The 17,576-nt window shown below is 39.8% G+C and overlaps 1 protein-coding gene across 1 annotated transcript in view; it reads right to left on the bottom strand.

The window, feature by feature from the left end:
* The window catches only part of LOC126252298 (fatty acid synthase-like), a 199,155-nt gene that overhangs the window by 126,452 nt on the left and 55,127 nt on the right, over window positions 1-17,576 (bottom strand). Inside the window, exon 4 of the mRNA XM_049953180.1 lies at window positions 9,419-9,657. Coding sequence (XP_049809137.1) covers window positions 9,419-9,657 — 239 coding nt within the window. The remainder of the gene's footprint in view (window positions 1-9,418; window positions 9,658-17,576) is intronic.

Below are 17,576 nucleotides of genomic sequence, written 5' to 3'. Positions count from 1 at the left end.
AATGTCTATGCTTTTTATTATTTTAATAAATGTGTGTGAAAATTAATCAAGTTCTGTTTGAAGTTGGTCACCGTCAATCCGCTACTCTAAGCGTGCAAGTGGCATTTCTATCGTCTGACCTAACGGCAGAAGATAAACACGCCACAATAAGACCACGAGACATATTGCTGACACTCGCATACTTTGTTAGAGCAACAAGTCAAATAATCTGATGGTGTGTGTACCAAAGGTCTTACAGTATGCACACCAGAGACACATATTGAATGATACAGAGACATATTAAATGATACACAACAAAAATTTTTCCTTGACTGCAATTACATGTTGGCCTCCAATTAAATATTTGTGGACAGTCATTCAGTAGTGATGAACTGAGTTCCAGCAAAAAAACACAGATGGCTGACAGAGGTGCTTTGCTAACTGCAAAAAATATTGCTTTCTCACCTACAGACACAAGAGCTGAGATGTTGGATAACATTTATTTAAACAAATAAGTACCTATTTATGAGCTAAATGCACTGACAAATGAGAGGAGACGCCAAGTAATACAATTACCACCTTTATCACCCCCAGTACAACCGAACTGAGTCCATTTGGATGCAAGTCAAGAGAGAAGTAGCCACGAGAAACAACATGTTTAAAATCTCAGATGTTGAGTACTCACTTAAGTTCAGCATCCAGAAAAACTGCGGAACAAGTTTTTCAGAAAGAAGTCATCTGGTGCACCATAATCAAACTTAAAAACATCACCTTCAATGATGATTCAAGAACAACAAACAATGAGAGCAGCAAGAAGTAAACAAATAAGAAAAATGCAATGAGGAAGATGACAAGAGTGAAGACAACTGACATGGATGCCTGACACATTTTACACTTTTATCTCACTTTACTGTGCAGTTTTTACATCAACATTTCATAAGTAATAATTTAATAAAATATTGTATTGTAAATAAATTGTATTATTAGTGTTATATATTTATTCACAAGCAAAACCCATGTACAGCAGATTTGAGTCCACAGGGAATTGTTGTGCTCAGTGACTGTACAATGATTTGGCAAACAAGTTTGATGTTTACTGCAATCAGCTTATAGTAATCTTGCTTTATTGCAGATATATATATCAGCTATCTTATAGCTGCCATCAATACGAGAGAAGAAAAGCTGTTACTCACCATATAGCGGAGATGCTGAGTTACAATAGGCACAATAAAAAGAGTCACACAATCATAGCTTTTGGCCATTGTCAGCAGTAGACACACATACACATACACACGCACACACTCACGCAAGTGCAACTTGCACACACGTCTGCAGTCTCAGAGAGCTGAAACTACACTAAGAGAGAGTGTGTGTGTGTGTGTGTGTGTGTGTGTGTGTGTGTGTCTACTGCTGACAAAGGCCTTAGTGGCCAAAAGCTATGACTGTGTGAATCTTTTTATTGTGCCTACCGCGACTCAGCACCTCCGCTATATGGTGAGTAGCAACTTTCCTTTTCTTGCATCCTGGATTTTTCCATTGTTTGATTATAGCTACCATCAATGAGTTTAGCCCCTTTGTCAGAAAAGTTCCAGGACTGTTTTCTTTATTTCTGAGACTGCAACACTAAAAAAGGAGCAAATGTTATTTTTATGTTACCTGGTCTTTGTGTGTTCTTGAAATGACTTTGGCCATATTTCCACACAAACTCACTAGGTGCCAGGGCTGTGCTTAGCAACACACTGTTTGGTTTCGTGGTACATTAGTTATGGTGACAAAATGGATGCTGACTGTGAGCAAGTGTGAACATTAAGTTCCGCATTAAGCTTGGGAAAACTCCTAGTGATCCGTGGACAAGGATTGAGCAAGCATATGCAGGTGAGGTGCTTTCAAGAAGTTGTGTTTTCGAGTAGAACAAAAGGTTTCATAAAGGCAAAGATTCAGTGCAAGACAATCGGAGAGCTGTTCATCCATCTACAGCACATAGCGATGCAAACGTGAAGCATATATGGCAGTTCCTGCAAGAAGACAATCATGTAACTGTGCATGCAATATCAGAAGAACTTAATTTGAAGTGGGATGTGTGACATTAGATTTTACCCACAAATTTAAGGAAATTGAAACTTAATGCAATACTTGTCACTCATCCACTAAGAGACAAACAGAAAGAGGAAAGGCTAAGAATTTCTGCTGAACTATTGGATAAAGCTATACGTGATCCCACATTTCTATCAAAGATTATTGCTGGGGATGAAAGCTGGTCCTACCAGGTAAAGACGAAGAATTTCTGCTGAACTACTGGATAGAGCCAGACGTGATCCCACACTTCTGTCGAAGATTATTGCTGGGGATGAAAGTTGGTGCTACCAGTATAACCTCACATGAAATGTTGAAGTGCTGAATGGCAAAGCCTCAATCACCTGCCCTGAAAAAAGTCAAATGACAACCTTCAAGAACAAAGACAATGTTGATCACACTCTTTGATAGTAATGGATTAGTCCACCATGAGTATGTTCCTCCAGGTCAACCAGTGAACCAAATTATTTACATCAAAGTCTTGAAACATTTGTGATAATGAGTTTGATGTCACAATAATGCATACTTGCATTGCTTCCATAATGATACGACTGACATAGGCTAAGTAAACATTCCACCACAAAAATGTAATGATATTGATTTTTACCAATGCAGAAACTATTACAACAAGTACGAAAGGTGCATGCACCTATCAAAAGCATGTGTCGCACGTTTTCCAAACAGAGCACTAACAGGAGCCCACTTGTGTGGCTTATGTGAGCTATAGACGAAGGAAAGAATATCATGGGCATGTTTTTATATCTCATAAAGGCTTAGATGCGATCAAGCACGCACTTCTCTTATGGAAACTGTGGTATGTAATATCATGCATACATCTATTTAACTCTTGTTTACATACCTAAAAAGCCATAAACAATGCATAAATATAAACTATCAAAATGAGATGAGAAAGTCATTATTCTGTCTATGACTGAAACAGTAATGTAGGGCATGCCACAGGGCCATTTTCTTTTCTTCTGCATGTAAATGATAATTCCTACATAACTTTCAATGCTGATGATACCTGACTGCTGTTTTATGGTGACAATGTGGAGAATATAACATATTTTTCAACACGGAGGGCATCAGAAGTGATTAAATGTTTTAGTACTCAACACCTAAATGTCAACATAAAAAAGTCACAGTTACTGGAGATCAAAGCAGGCAAACTAATGCCACAGATGTGAAGGAAATATTTGTGGAAAGGCCCAGAAGTCAACACCAAAAATCAAAATTACTGGCCTTCAAAGCAGGCAACTAATGCCACAGCTGTGTACGAAATATTTATGGAATTTCATGTACAGACAAGGAACTCTGTAATTTCCTTGGACTATACTCGGAAGGCAATCTTTGATGGGAAGACCATGTTAAATTTGTATGTAGGAAAATAAGCAGTGCGCTGTCCTTCTTTTGCCAACAGTCGAAAACAGTGTGTAACAAAACTGTGAAAACAGGATACTTTGGGGTAAATTTCCAATTTATAAGTTATGGGGTAGAGCTATGGAGGTGTGCCACTGATATGCACTCGAACAGAATGCTGGTGCTATGAATAAGAGCTGTTAGGGTGATACATAGTCTCTGTATATAGAAAGGCTATCATCATACGCCCATCAAAATTAATATGCTTATCACATTTTTGTAAGCCATCAGGGTGACAAATGCTAATGGTATGACATACAGCCCAAAAAATATGCATGGTTATCACAGACAAAAATTAAATGTAATAGACCACTGTCCATACATCAGAGCCTCAATGTAGTACAACAGATTGCCAGAATCCATAACATCACATGTTGAAGAACCATTTAGAACCAAATTACATTTTCTTGCAAATGCCTGTATACACTGAAAGAATCCTAAACTATGTATGTTATGTATAAACATTTGTAGATAAATATGTTATGTTTAAACGCATGTATTGTTGTGGTCTTCAGTCCTGAGACTGGTTTGATGCAGCTCTCCATGCTACTCTATCCCGTGCAAGCTTCTTCATCTCCCAGTACCTACCGCAACCTACATCCTTCTGAATCTGCTTAGTGTATTCATCTCTTGGTCTCCCTCTACGATTTTTACCCTCCATGCCAACCTCCAATACTAAATTGGTGATCCCTCGATGTCTCAGAACATGTCCTACCAACCAATCCCTTCTTCTAGTCAAGTTGTGCCACAAGCTCCTCTTCTCCCCAATTCTATTCAATACCTCCTCATTAGTTATGTGCTCTACCCATCTAATCTTCAGCATTCTTCTGTAGCACCACATTTCGAAAGCTTCTATTCTCTTCTTGTCCAAACTCTTTATTGTCCATGTTTCACTTCCATACATGGCTACACTCCATACAAATACTTTCAGAAATAACTTCCCAACACTGAAATCTATACTCGATGTTAACAAATTTCTCTTCTTCAGAAACGCTTTCCTTGCCATTGCCAGTCTACATTTTATATCCTCTCTACTTCGACCATCATCAGTTATTTTGCTCTCCAAATAGCAGAACTCATTTACTACTTTAAGTGTCTCATTTCCTAATCTAATTCCCTCAGCATCACCCGACTTTATTCGACTACATTCCATTATCCTCGTCTTGCTTTTGTTGATGTTCATCTTATATCCTCCTTTAAAGACCCTATCCATTCCATTCAACTGCTCTTCCAAGTCCTTTGCTGTCTCTGACAGAATTACAATGTCATCGGCGAACCTCAAAGTTTTTACTTCTTCTCCATGAATTTTAATACCTACTCCAAATTTTTCTTTTGTTTCCTTTACTGCTTGATCAATATACAGATTGAATAACATCGGGGAGAGGCTACAACCCTGTCTCACTCCTTTCCCAACCACTGCTTCCCTTTCATGCACCTCGACTCTTATAACTGCCATCTGGTTTCTGTACAAATTGTAAATAGCCTTTCGCTCCCTGTGTTTTACCCCTGCCACCTTCAGAATTTGAAAGAGAGTATTCCAGTCAACATTGTCAAAAGCTTTCTCTAACTCTACAAATGCTAGAAACATAGGTTTGCCCTTCCTTAATCTAGCTTCTAAGATAAGTTGTAGGGTCAGTATTGCCTCACATGTTCCAACATTTCTACGAAATCCAAACTGATCTTCCCCGAGGTCGGCTTCTACTAGCTTTTCCATTTGTCTGTAAAGAATTCGTGTTAGTATTTTGCAGCTGTGACTTATTAAACTGATAGTTCGATAATTTTCACATCTGTCAACACCTGCTTTCTTTGGGATTGGAATTATTATATTCTTCTTGAAGTCTGAGGGTATTTCGCCTGTTTCATACATCTTGCACACCAGATGGTAGAGTTTTGTCAGGACTGGCTCTCCCAATGCCGTCAGTAGTTCTAATGGAATGTTGTCTACTCCGGGTGCCTTGTTTCGACTCAGGTTTTTCAGTGCTCTGTCAAACTCTTCACGCAGTATCGTATCTCCCATTTCATCTTCATCTACATCCTCTTCCATTTCCATAATATTGTCCTCAAGTACATTGCCCTTGTATAGACCCCCTATATACTCCTTCTATCTTTCTGCTTTCCCTTCTTTGCTTAGAACTGGGTTGCCATCTGAGCTCTTGATATTCATGCAAGTGGTTCTCTTATCTCCAAAGGTCTCTTTAATTTTCCTGTAGGCAGTATCTATCTTACCCCTAGTGAGATAAGCCTGTACATCCTTACATTTGTCCTCTAGCCATCCCTGCTTAGCCATTTTGCACTTCCTGTTGATCTGATTTTTGAGACGTTTGCATTCCTTTTTGCCTGCTTCATTTACTGCATTTTTATATTTTCTCCTTTCATCAATTAAATTCAATATATCTTCTGTTACCCAAGGATTTCTACTAGCCCTCGTCTTTTTACCTACTTGATCCTCTGCTGCCTTCACTACTTCATCCCTCAGAGCTACCCATTCTTCTTCTACTGTATTTCTTTCCCCCATTCCTGTCAATTGTTCCCTTATGCTCTCCCAGAAACTCTGTACAACCTCTGGTTTAGTCAGTTTATCCAGGTCCCCTTTTCTTCTATTATTCCCATCTTTTTGCAGTTTCTTCAGTTTTAATCTACGGATCATAACAAATAGATTGTGGTCAGAGTCCACATCTGCTCCTGGAAATGTCTTACAATTTAAAACCTGGTTCCTAAATCTCTGTCTTACCATTATATATGTATCTGATACCTTTTAGTATCTCCAGGATTCTTCCATGTATACAACCTTCTTTTATGGTTCTTGAACCAAGTGTTAGCTATGATTAACTTATGCTCTGTGCAAAATTCTACCAGGTGGCTTCCTCTTTCATTTCTTAGCCCCAATCCATATTCACCTACTACATTTCCTTCTCTCCCTTTTCCTACTACCGAATTCCAGTCACCATGACTATTAAATTTTCGTCACCCTTCACTATCTGAATAATTTCTTTTATTTCATCATACATTTCTTCAATTTCTTCATCATCTGCAGAGCTAGTTGGCATATAAACTTGTACTAAACACGTGTATACCTATGCAATATGTACTATACCTTTGTAAACAATATCAAACAATGTAAAATGCAGTATGGGATGTAACAATATTGTAAAAAGGAAAGTTGCCACTCACTGTATAATAAAGATGCTGAGTCGCAAATAGGCACAACAAAAAGACAGTCACAAATAAAGCTTTTGGCCAGTAAGGCCGTCATCAAAGATAGATCACACACACACACACACACACACACACACACACACACACAAAAATGCAACTCACAAACACATGACTGCGGTCTCAGTCAACTGAAGCAACCAGTGACAAGTCATTCTGTTGTGCCTATCTGCGACTCAGAATCTCTGCTACATGGTGAGCTGCAACTTTCCTTCTCATAATTTTGTAAACAATATGATGTTTGCAAAAGTCATCCTGTGATGACTACATGCATAAAGAAACGTAAATAAAAAATAAAAAATGATAAAGTTGAAAAACATTTTTAAATGATACTCTGCTGTTTTCTATGTCGTGCCATTAACTTCTCGAAGGACCCTAACACTTTTAAATGGTAAGAGGCATTTCACATTTTAAAAGTCCCATATTTTAACATAAACATCACTGAGTTTCCACGAAATTTAACAGGACAAACTGACAAACTATATACTTCAGGGCGGCTTGACACATTAAAATTGTCTGTCAAAGTAGAAATGTAACACAGGGATTGGTATTTCATGGTCAATGTTCTACCAACTGATATTACTTGGTACAGCAATTGTTCATGAAAGGTAAAATATTTTGTTTGACTCCTGGTGAGGCACACAGTTTTAACTCCCAGTTTAGTAAATGTCCCTTTTATGAGTTAAAGTTTCATGCCAGAAACAAACGCAGCTATTGTTAGTTAAAGCCCAGTTTAAAGTGGCTAGTATGGCAACTTTACCAACAGTTGCAAAATGATTACTCTACACTCTAAGGCAGAAAAAATCCTGCACCATGAAGGAATTATCCAAATGGGATGGAAATCAGTAAATGTGATGTACATGTACAGACAAACAAATAATTACAGTTTCAGAAAAATCATATGATTTACTCAAGAGAAAGAGCTTCACTAATTGAACAAGTTAATAACATGTTGGCCCACTTCTGGCCCTTATGCAAGCACTTATTCAGTTTTACATTGGTTTACAGAGTTGTTGGATGTCCTCCAGACTGATATCATGCCAAATTCCGTCCAAGGGGCATGTTAGATTGTCAAAATCCTGAGGTGGTAGGGGGCCACTGCCCATAATACCCCAAAGATACACAACTGGGGAGCACAAAGACAAGCTGTAGAAACTATTGCCACATGCAGGTGGGCATTATTTGCCGAAATGTAAACCCAGGATGCCTTGTCATGAATGGCAACAAAATGGGGTGTAGAATATTGTTGAACTACTGCTGTGCTGTAAGGGTGCCATCGATTACAACCAAAGGGTTCTGCCATGAAATGAGATGGCTTCCCAGACCGTCACTCCTGGCTGTTGGGTCACATGGCGAGAGACAGGAAGGATCCCACCACTGTCTGGGGCATCTCTAGACAGTTCCTTGCTAGTCATCAGGGCTAAGTTCAAACTGGGACTCATCACTGAAGACACTTCTACTCCAGTCATTGAGATTTCAGGCTGTAGACACATCTGGAGAGGTCCTGGACAGTCTGCCATACAGACCAACAACCAGGAGTGATGGCCTGAGCTGCCATTTCTTTCCATAGCAGGACTCCTTTTGTTGTCACTGTGGTACTCTCAAAGCACAACAGTATGTTGATGATACTGTATGGCCTGTTTTGTTACCTTTCATTGCGAGCCATCCTGGGCTTACATTTCAGCAAGATAATGGATGCCCAGACAAAGTGAGAGTTTCTACTGCTTTTCTTTGTGCTTGCCACACCCTACTTTGGCCAGAAAGGTCACTGGACCTCTTCCCAATTATGAAAGTTTGGAGCAGTATGGCCCTCCAACCAGCACGGGACTTTAAAGATATGACACACCAATTGGACAGAATATGGCATGATATCCCTCAGGACATCCAACAACTCTATCAATCAATGCGAAGCTGAATAACTTCTTGCATATGGGCCAGAGATGGACAATGCATTAATGACTTGCTCAATCTGTGAAGCTCTTTCTCTTGACTACATCATCCAATTTTTCTGAAATAGTAGTCATTTGTTTGTCTGTATATGTAAATCACATCTGCTTGTTTCTGTCCCAATTGGATAATTCCTTTGTGGTGCACCATTTTTTTCATTTTTTATTTCATTTTTATTTTATTTATTTATTTCCTCATTTTTAACAGTGTACATCACTTGCACCTTACAACTCAGGTAAGAGTACTTACATGAAACTAATGTAAAATCAAGTAAACACACATAAGAAATCTGGGAGTCAAGAAAGCAATAAACAAAAGAAGGAAAGAATAGTGCGTCACAGAATACAGATCAGAAGAAGACAGACATCAAAATGCACTATCAAAAAGGAAAAAAAGACTCTTAAGGCATGAAAACACAGAAAATACAAGATAAAAACTGACTGAAATACAACTGAAGGAAAGATACAATTACACATAAATGAAGACAGAATGAGAATTGCAGAACAAGGAAGGTCACTCAGTCTATGAACTAGTCTTAGAGACATTTCTACATTTTTCCCTTCTTCCATTTTCTCTCTGCTGTACAAGAAGGAATATCTGGGCTGAATTAGTTTTTTCTACTTGTGGAGGTACCTATGCAATGATGTCAGAGAATACATCTTTGATCTGACTTTTCCCAGCCTGTAACTTAACTATCTGAATGGAATACTGATATATCATCTTAAGTTTAAAGAGTGGCACCTTACATACTCTAAATATAATTACAAATACTTTACAGAATTGATACCTTTGTGCCTGTCCCATGGGCTTCAATATAATCCACACTTGCTGGGTCAACAGCAGCTGATCGGTAGGTCTCCTCCAACAAACGTAACTGCATCTCTCTTGATGGATAAGATATGCTTGTGCTTTTATGGCCATCAGTGTTTGTGCCAATAGCCACAATTTCAGCATAATGACGATAAGCAACATCCGATTTTTGAAGAAATATTGCTGCTACTGCTTCACTTCTTACATATCCATCAGCTTTAATCAAAACAGAGATTAAATATTAGCATCAAGTATAATTACATGAAACTGTATATCCCTTCCAACAATTTCCACAGCATCAAAACTGTTAAAACTATAAAATTTGAAGAGTATAGGCACTAATATTTTTCTGTGCATGAAAAGTGAGATGTTTCATCTAATACGAAATACTCCAACAGGTTAAGACATATTACTCATTTTGCTTAATTTAGGGAATTCATAGACCATATGTATACTGACACTGTTCCAAACATATACATACATCCTTCATTTCACAGCCATTGGCCAAACTTTATCTCATTCAGTTTGTATTTACTGCCATACTTCTTTCTAAACTTCCCAAGTTTCCAACTTACCTCAACTGCCTCCTCAAGACTGTCTCTGAAGATATCAATCTAGTAATGATCAAAACAATTGTCACTCAAAGTCTCGAAGTAATTACTCAAATAACCATTCTCTCTAGAAAGGAAGAGTCATATGGCATTGTTGGCAGGTAGAAACTAAGGAGTAGGTTCAAATACTTTATTTCAAGCAGTTTGTATGCCTATGCATATGCAATTTTTACGCATTTAATGGCCTAACTCCTTTCAATTTTCCAAAGTTTTCTAATTTATCTCAGCTGTCTTCTCATGACCATCTCCAAAGACATCAGTCTTGAAACAATTGTCATTCAAAGTCTCAAAACAGATCCTGAAATAACCATTCTCTCCAGAAAGGGAGAGTTGTGTTAGGAGTACACTGTTAAACAATGTAAAATACAGTATGGAATGTAAAAATATTAGAGAAGGAAAGTTGCTACTCACCATATAGCAGAGATGCTGAGTCACAATAGGCACAACAAAAAGATTCACACAATTATAGCTTTCAGCCATTAAGGCCTTTGTCATCAATAGACACACACACACACACACACACACACACACACACACACACACATACACACACACACACACACACACACACACACACGTGCACACACATACACACACACAAACGCAATTTGAACACATATCTGCAGTCTTAGACAACTGAAAACACACTGCGAGCAGCAGCACCAGTGCATGATGGGAGTGGCAACTGGATGGGGGTAAGGAGGAGGCTGGGGCAGGAAGGGGGAGGGTTAGTATGGTGGGGTTGACAGACAGTGAAGTGCTGCAGTTTAGTCAGAGGGCACGAGAGAAGGTTGGGGGGGAAGGGGGGGAGGTGGTAAGTAGTGGAAAGGTGAGAAATAAAAAGAAATTATAAAACTGGGTGTGGCGGTGAAATGACTGCTGTGTAGTGTTGGAATGGGAACAGGGAGGGGGGCTGGCTGGGTGAGAACAGTGGTTAACGGAGGTTGAGGCCAGGAGGGTTACGGGAATGTAAGATGTATTGCAGGGAAAGTTCCCACCTGCGCAATTCAAAAAAGCTGGTGTTGGTGGGAATGATCCATATGGCACAGGCTGTGAAGCAGTCATTGAGATGAGGGGTTTCATGTTTGGCAGCATGTTCAGCAACACGGTGGTCCACTTGCTTTTTGGCCACTGTTTGTCGGTGGTCATTCACATGGACAGACATATTGTTGGTTGTCATGTCCACATAGTATGCAGCACAGCGGTTGCAGCTTAGCTTGTAATTCACATGACTGGTTTCACAGGTAGCCCTGCCTTTGATGGGATAGGTGATGTTAGTGGCTGAACTGGAGTTGGTGGTGGTAGGAGGATGTATGGGACCGGTCTTGCATCTAGGTCTATTACAGGGGTATGAGGCATGAGGTAAGGGATTGGGAGCAGGGGTTGTCTAAGGATGAATGGTATATTGTGTAGGTTTGGTGGATGGCAGAATACTTCGGTGGGAGGGGTGGGAAGGATAGTGGGCAGGACATTTATCATTTCAGAGTCCATCTCTCTACTTACCCCTACCACTCCCTGCACTCCCACCTTCTACATGCTTCAAAAAGTACATAAACCCAACCACCCAGGACGTCCCATTGTGGCTGGTTACTGTGCCCCCACTGAGAGAATCTCTGCTCTCATAAACCAACACTTTCAACCTATTACCTGGAACCTATCTTCCTATATAAAAGATACCAACCATTTCCTCCACCGACTCTCCACAGTACCTGTCCCTTTACCACATGGAGCCCTGTTCTTCACTATTGATGCCACCTCCCTGTACACTAACATCCCTAATGCCCATGGCCTTACTGCTATCAAACACTATCTTTCTAGACACCCTATTGATTCCAAACCAACAACCTCCTTCCTATTCGCCACGCCCAACTATATTCTCACCCACAATTACTTCTCCTTTGAAGGCATTACCTACAAACAAATCCAGGATATGGATATGGGCACCCACATGGCACCATCCTATGCCAACATATTCATGGGCCATCTAGAGGAATCCTTCCTAAAAACCCAGAATCCTAAACCCCTCACCTGGTTCAGATTCATTGATGACATCTTTGCTATCTGGATTGAAGGTGAGGGCACCCTATTCACATTCCCCAGAACTTTCTCCCCTGTTTTCTTCACCTGGTACTACTCAACCCAACAAGCTACCTTTCTAGATTTTGACCTCCACCTCAGAGATGGCTACAACAGTACCTCCATGCATACCAAACCTACTAACTACCAGCAATACCTCCACTTCAACAGCTGCCACCCATTTCATACCAAAAGTCCCTTCCGTACAGCCTAGCCACCCATGGTTGTCGCATCTGCAATGATGAACAGTCCCTCTCAAAATATACTGAGGGCCTCACTAAAGCCTTCACTGACTGTAATTATCCTCCCATCCTTGTAAAAAAACAAATCTCCCATGCCATATCTTTCCAGTCTCCCAACACCTTCCAAAGTCCCACAGTCCAGCCACAGAGGAGTATTCCCCTCGTAACTCAGTACCATCCAGGACCGGAGCAACTGAATTACATTCTCTGCCAGGGTTTTGATTACCTCTCATCATGCCCTGAAATGAGAAATGTCCTGCCCACTATCCTTCCCACCCCTCCTACACTGGTATTCTGCTGTCCACCAAACCTACCAATATACTCATCCATCCTTACACAAATTCTGCTCTCAATCCCTTAATTCATGGCTCATACCCGTGTAATAGACCTAGATGAAAGACCTGTCCCATACATCCTCCTACCACCACCTACTCCAGTTCGGTCACTAACATCACCTATCCTGTCAAAGGCAGGGCTACCTGTGAAACCAGTCATGTGATTTACAAGCTAAGCTGCAACCACTGTGCTGCATTCTATGTAGGCATGACAACCAACAAGCTGTCTATCTGCATGAATGGCCACCGACAAACTGTGGTCAAAAAGTAAGTGGACCACACTGTTGCAGAATGTGCTGCCAAACATGATATCCCTCATCTCAATGACTGCTTCACAGCCTGTGCCATATGGATCCTTCCCACTAACATCAACTTTTTTGAACTGTGCAGGTGGGAACTTTCCCTGCAATACATCCTATGTTCCCATAACCTTCCTGGCCTCAACCTCCGTTAGCCACTGTTCTCACCCATCCAGTCCCCTCCCTGATCCCATTCCAGCACTACACAGTCATCATTTCACCACCACACCCAGTTTTTTAATTTCTTTTTATTTCTCTCCTTTCCACTGCTTACCCCCCCCCCTCCCCACCTCCTCTCCTGCACTCCAATTAAAATGCAATACTTCACTGTCTGCCACCCCCACCATTCCACCTCCCCCTTCCCACCCCAGCCTCCTCCTTACCCCACCAAGTCACCACTCAAATGGCTCTGAGCACTACGAGACTTAACTTCTGAGGTCATCAGTCCCCTAGAACATAGAACTACTTAAACCTAGCTAACCTAAGAACATCACACACATCCCTGCCCGAGGCAGGATTTGAACCTCCACTGTATGGTGAGTAGCAACTTTCCTTCTCTAATATTAGTAGAATGTTAACATTGTTTTAATGTTTATGTTAATTTTGTTTTCAGATAGGTTTCTTTTTTTAGTGTCTGTGTGCATCATTGTCATCTGCAATGGAGTTGTATGCTATTATAAATTTAATTCTGCTGTTGTCCTTGGGTCAATATGACATGACAATAATGTCTGGTGGTTTTAAATTGATGTATTTGATTTTGTTCATGACTACTCCCTATAAAACTCAGAACTGTTGGAAAAATATTACTCCACTTTTTTATAGTTGAAATAGTTACATTTATGTTCCTTGGTTCATAACAACCCAATTGCTTTCCTACTCATTTCTACATTTCTTTCATTGAGTTTCATACCCTACTATATCCAAATCCATGTGCATGTCAATATACACAACAATGGAGGTCCCTGGTTGCTTTTGCAACAATAGACACTATACTGCAGTAAATAATGGTGTATTTTTATCACAGTAAAGTACTGCCTAACTGGCAGTGAATTAGAAACAGCAGGTAATGCATTTGGTAGTTGGGAGGATGTTTCAGAAGAAGAAAACTGTACTAAGGAAGACAGTATTCACATAACGTCATAATCAGAAGATGCTTCAGGTAGTGAGGTTAGCAGTGATAATTTGCAAACTGTAGAAGTAGTTAAATCTAAAGACAAGAGCATCTGCATCATTTTGCCACCTATTTCACCCACCACTGTGCCTATGTGATCATTCCATCTCATATCCCTAAGAAGTGTTACACCAAGGTATTTGTAAGAGTTGGCTGAATCCAATATAGTCACTTGCCAATATCATACTCATAGGATACAACTTTTTTTTTTCATTTGCTGAAGTGGACAGCTTTGCATTCCTGAACATTTAAAGCATGTCGCCAATCTTTGCACCATTTTGAAATCTTATCAAGGTCTGACTGACTATTTATGCAACTTCTTTCAAACAGTACTTCATCATAGATAACTGCATCATCTGCAAAAAGTCTGAAGTTACCATTAATATTTTCTGCAAGGTCATTGACAAACAACATCAACAGCAAGGGTCCCAACACACTTCCCTAAGGCAAACCTGAAATTACTTCTACATCTGATGTTGACTCTCCATCCAAAATAACATGCTGTGTCCTCCTTACCAAAAAGTCCTCAATCCACTCACAAATTTCACTTGATACCCTGATATTTCCTGTGTAAAGAAGCATTTGAAAATGGAATTAAGCACTTCAACTTTTGCTTTTATATCCACAATTTCAGTGCCTGTCTCATTCGCTAGAGACTGGACCCTAACTCTGGTGACACTAACAGCCTTTACATATAGCAGAACTTCTTTGGATTTTGTGAAATATCATTTAACAATATTCTGCTACAAGTAGTCACTGAAGGCATCACGGATTGCTCTCTTGACAGTCAAACATGTTTTATCCACCATCTCTCTACTTATTGCCCTACACTTTGTTTTATACCTATTATGCAGTAATCTCTGTTTCTTTAGTAGTTTCTTTACAGTGACTGTACACCATGGAGGGTCCCTCCCATTATGAACTGTTCTACTGGGTACATATCCATCCAGTGCATGGCGAACCACTCTTTAAACTTGAACCATAGTTCCTCTACACACTCCTGCCCTGTGCTGTAAGTTTCAAATTCCTCATTGAGGTATGACACTGCTGACTTTTATGTAGTTTCTTGAACATATATATCTTTCTGATTGTTTTAGTTGACCTTTTTGCTTTGGTAATCATTGTTGCCACAAACGTGATATGGTCACTGACATCAGTTTCTATGTGGACATTATCAAAGAGGTCACGTCTATTTGTTGTTAGGTAGTCTTGAGATAAGGCATATAGTAATGTTTCACACGATGTCTTAGCACACTCACCACTAACAAAACTGTAATATTTTGAATTAATTGTTGGATGACTAAAGACTGCATTGATGATTACAGTATGATTTTGGACTTGCGTACAAGTGAACTGAGGTTTTCTCTAAGGTTTTCAGTTACATGAGAAGATGAGACTGGTGGGTGATAGAAGGATCCAGTTATCATTTTATGCCCATCCCTGATGCCGAACAATCTCACATGCAGCTTCAATATTTAAAAATAGATGCTCCTCACTGAAGGAAGTTCAGACTGGAGTGCCTCAGGGCTTGGTCCTAGGTCCTTTTCTGTTCATCATTGTAATTAATGACTTACCTTACCATGTAGGAGCAAATTCAATTGTGTGTTATGCAGATGATACAACATTGCTCAATACATACCATGACACAACAGAACTGCATCAGGCAACACAGGAAAAACTAGAACTAGTAATGGATTGGTTTTCTTCTAATGAACTCCTGTGTAATCCTGATAAAACACAAGAACTAATTCTGGGTTTAACTACAGCTGTTGAAAGCAAATCAATAAAATTGTTAGGATTCCACATTGATTCAAAATTAAACTGGGAAGAACACATTAGCCATATCTGCAAGAGAATAGCAAGAGTGTGTTATCTCATCTGGAGACTGACAGATGTAGTCACTGATGAGTATCTAAAGGTGGTATATTTTGGCCTCTTTCAGTCACCCATTTCCTACGGCATATTGTTATGGGGACATTCTTGCTTTGTCAGTGAAATTCTGAAAATTCAAAAAAAAAAAAAAGTAATCAGAATAATAAGCAAAGCTAAGCCCAAGGAACACTGCCACCCCCTCTTTATCAAGCACGTGATATTAACTGTTGTGAATCTATACATCTACACAGCACTGCTTTATGTCAAAAGCAACTTAAATGAGTTCGAGACCAGAGAGAACATACATCCCCACAACACCAGAGGTAAACTGGACTTCGACATACCAAGACACAGACTCACAAAGACTGCAAACTCACACAAAATAATGAGTTTAAAACTCTTCAATAAACTTCCAGCATCTGCTCGGTCACTGACCAGTAATATTTTCAAACGTAAGGTTTATGACTGGTTACTCAAATACCCATTTTATAAGATAGCAGAATATTTTGAAATAATCATTGACATTAGTATATAAGAATATTCCTAAAAGAAAATTAATTAAATTGTAAAAACTTTACTGTTAAGTTATTGTTAATTGTATATTTAATGTTCAGACCTATTCCTCTGTAAGTGGTCAATGGTGAATAAACTGAATACTGAATATGGATCTTGATGGATTTGAGTTTCTCACCTGCTGTGACACAAATACCACTTCCATTTACCATTTGCCTATCATTTCGATATACCATTAAATTTTCCCCAAAAACACAATGCTATCAATCTCAGATTTCAACTATCTTCCTGTACCTAGTACTATGTGAGCTTCCCTGCTCTTCAGGAGCACTCTGCTCTGGCACTTTGTTGCTAATGCTTTGGCAGTTAATCAATAGAATTTTAATACTCTCACTATCGGGAGGCATTTCTTTTGATCTTACCCTGATACATCTGGATTTCCTACAGCCACCATTTGGATGGAGAATTACCTAATCTCAAAAATCCTTGTGTGCATCCCACACACAGTCAGCTACCCAAGGAGCAGCCTCTCACATGTAGTTCACACCTGACTCATTTGGGGGGGGGGGGGGGGGGGCTACAGTTCTCAACCCTATGGCGCTGATCCAGGAAGTCGCAGCCTTCTAGCTTGTCACAGAAGCGTTGATGTCCTTCCATTTTACTCAGAACCAATGTGCCACAATCAGTTCAGGAAACAATGCTGCAAATTGTGAGCTTTGTTGAACCCTCCATGCACAAGGCTGGTCTTCTCTGTCAATTGCTGGAATGACCCAAGTATGACCTCAGAGCACAGACAAAATATATCATTTGTTCCAGCATGCTGCCAGTCACTGGAATGACCCAAGTATGACCTCAGAGCCCAGACAAAATGTATTTTGTTCCAACATGCTTGCTGGAATAGCCTCTTCAATCTGCTGAATGAGGCTAATAGGCATACACACTGAATGCACCTGGTGTCCTTTCCTGTCCCTTGCTGCCATTTCCCTAAGGGGTACCATCATTTGCATATGTTTGAA

Source organism: Schistocerca nitens, chromosome 4 (genome assembly GCF_023898315.1).
Source record: "Schistocerca nitens isolate TAMUIC-IGC-003100 chromosome 4, iqSchNite1.1, whole genome shotgun sequence".
NCBI lineage: Eukaryota > Metazoa > Arthropoda > Insecta > Orthoptera > Acrididae > Schistocerca > Schistocerca nitens.
The sequence above is the reverse complement of the archived record's forward strand: the minus strand, read 5'-3'. Positions and strand labels throughout refer to the sequence as shown.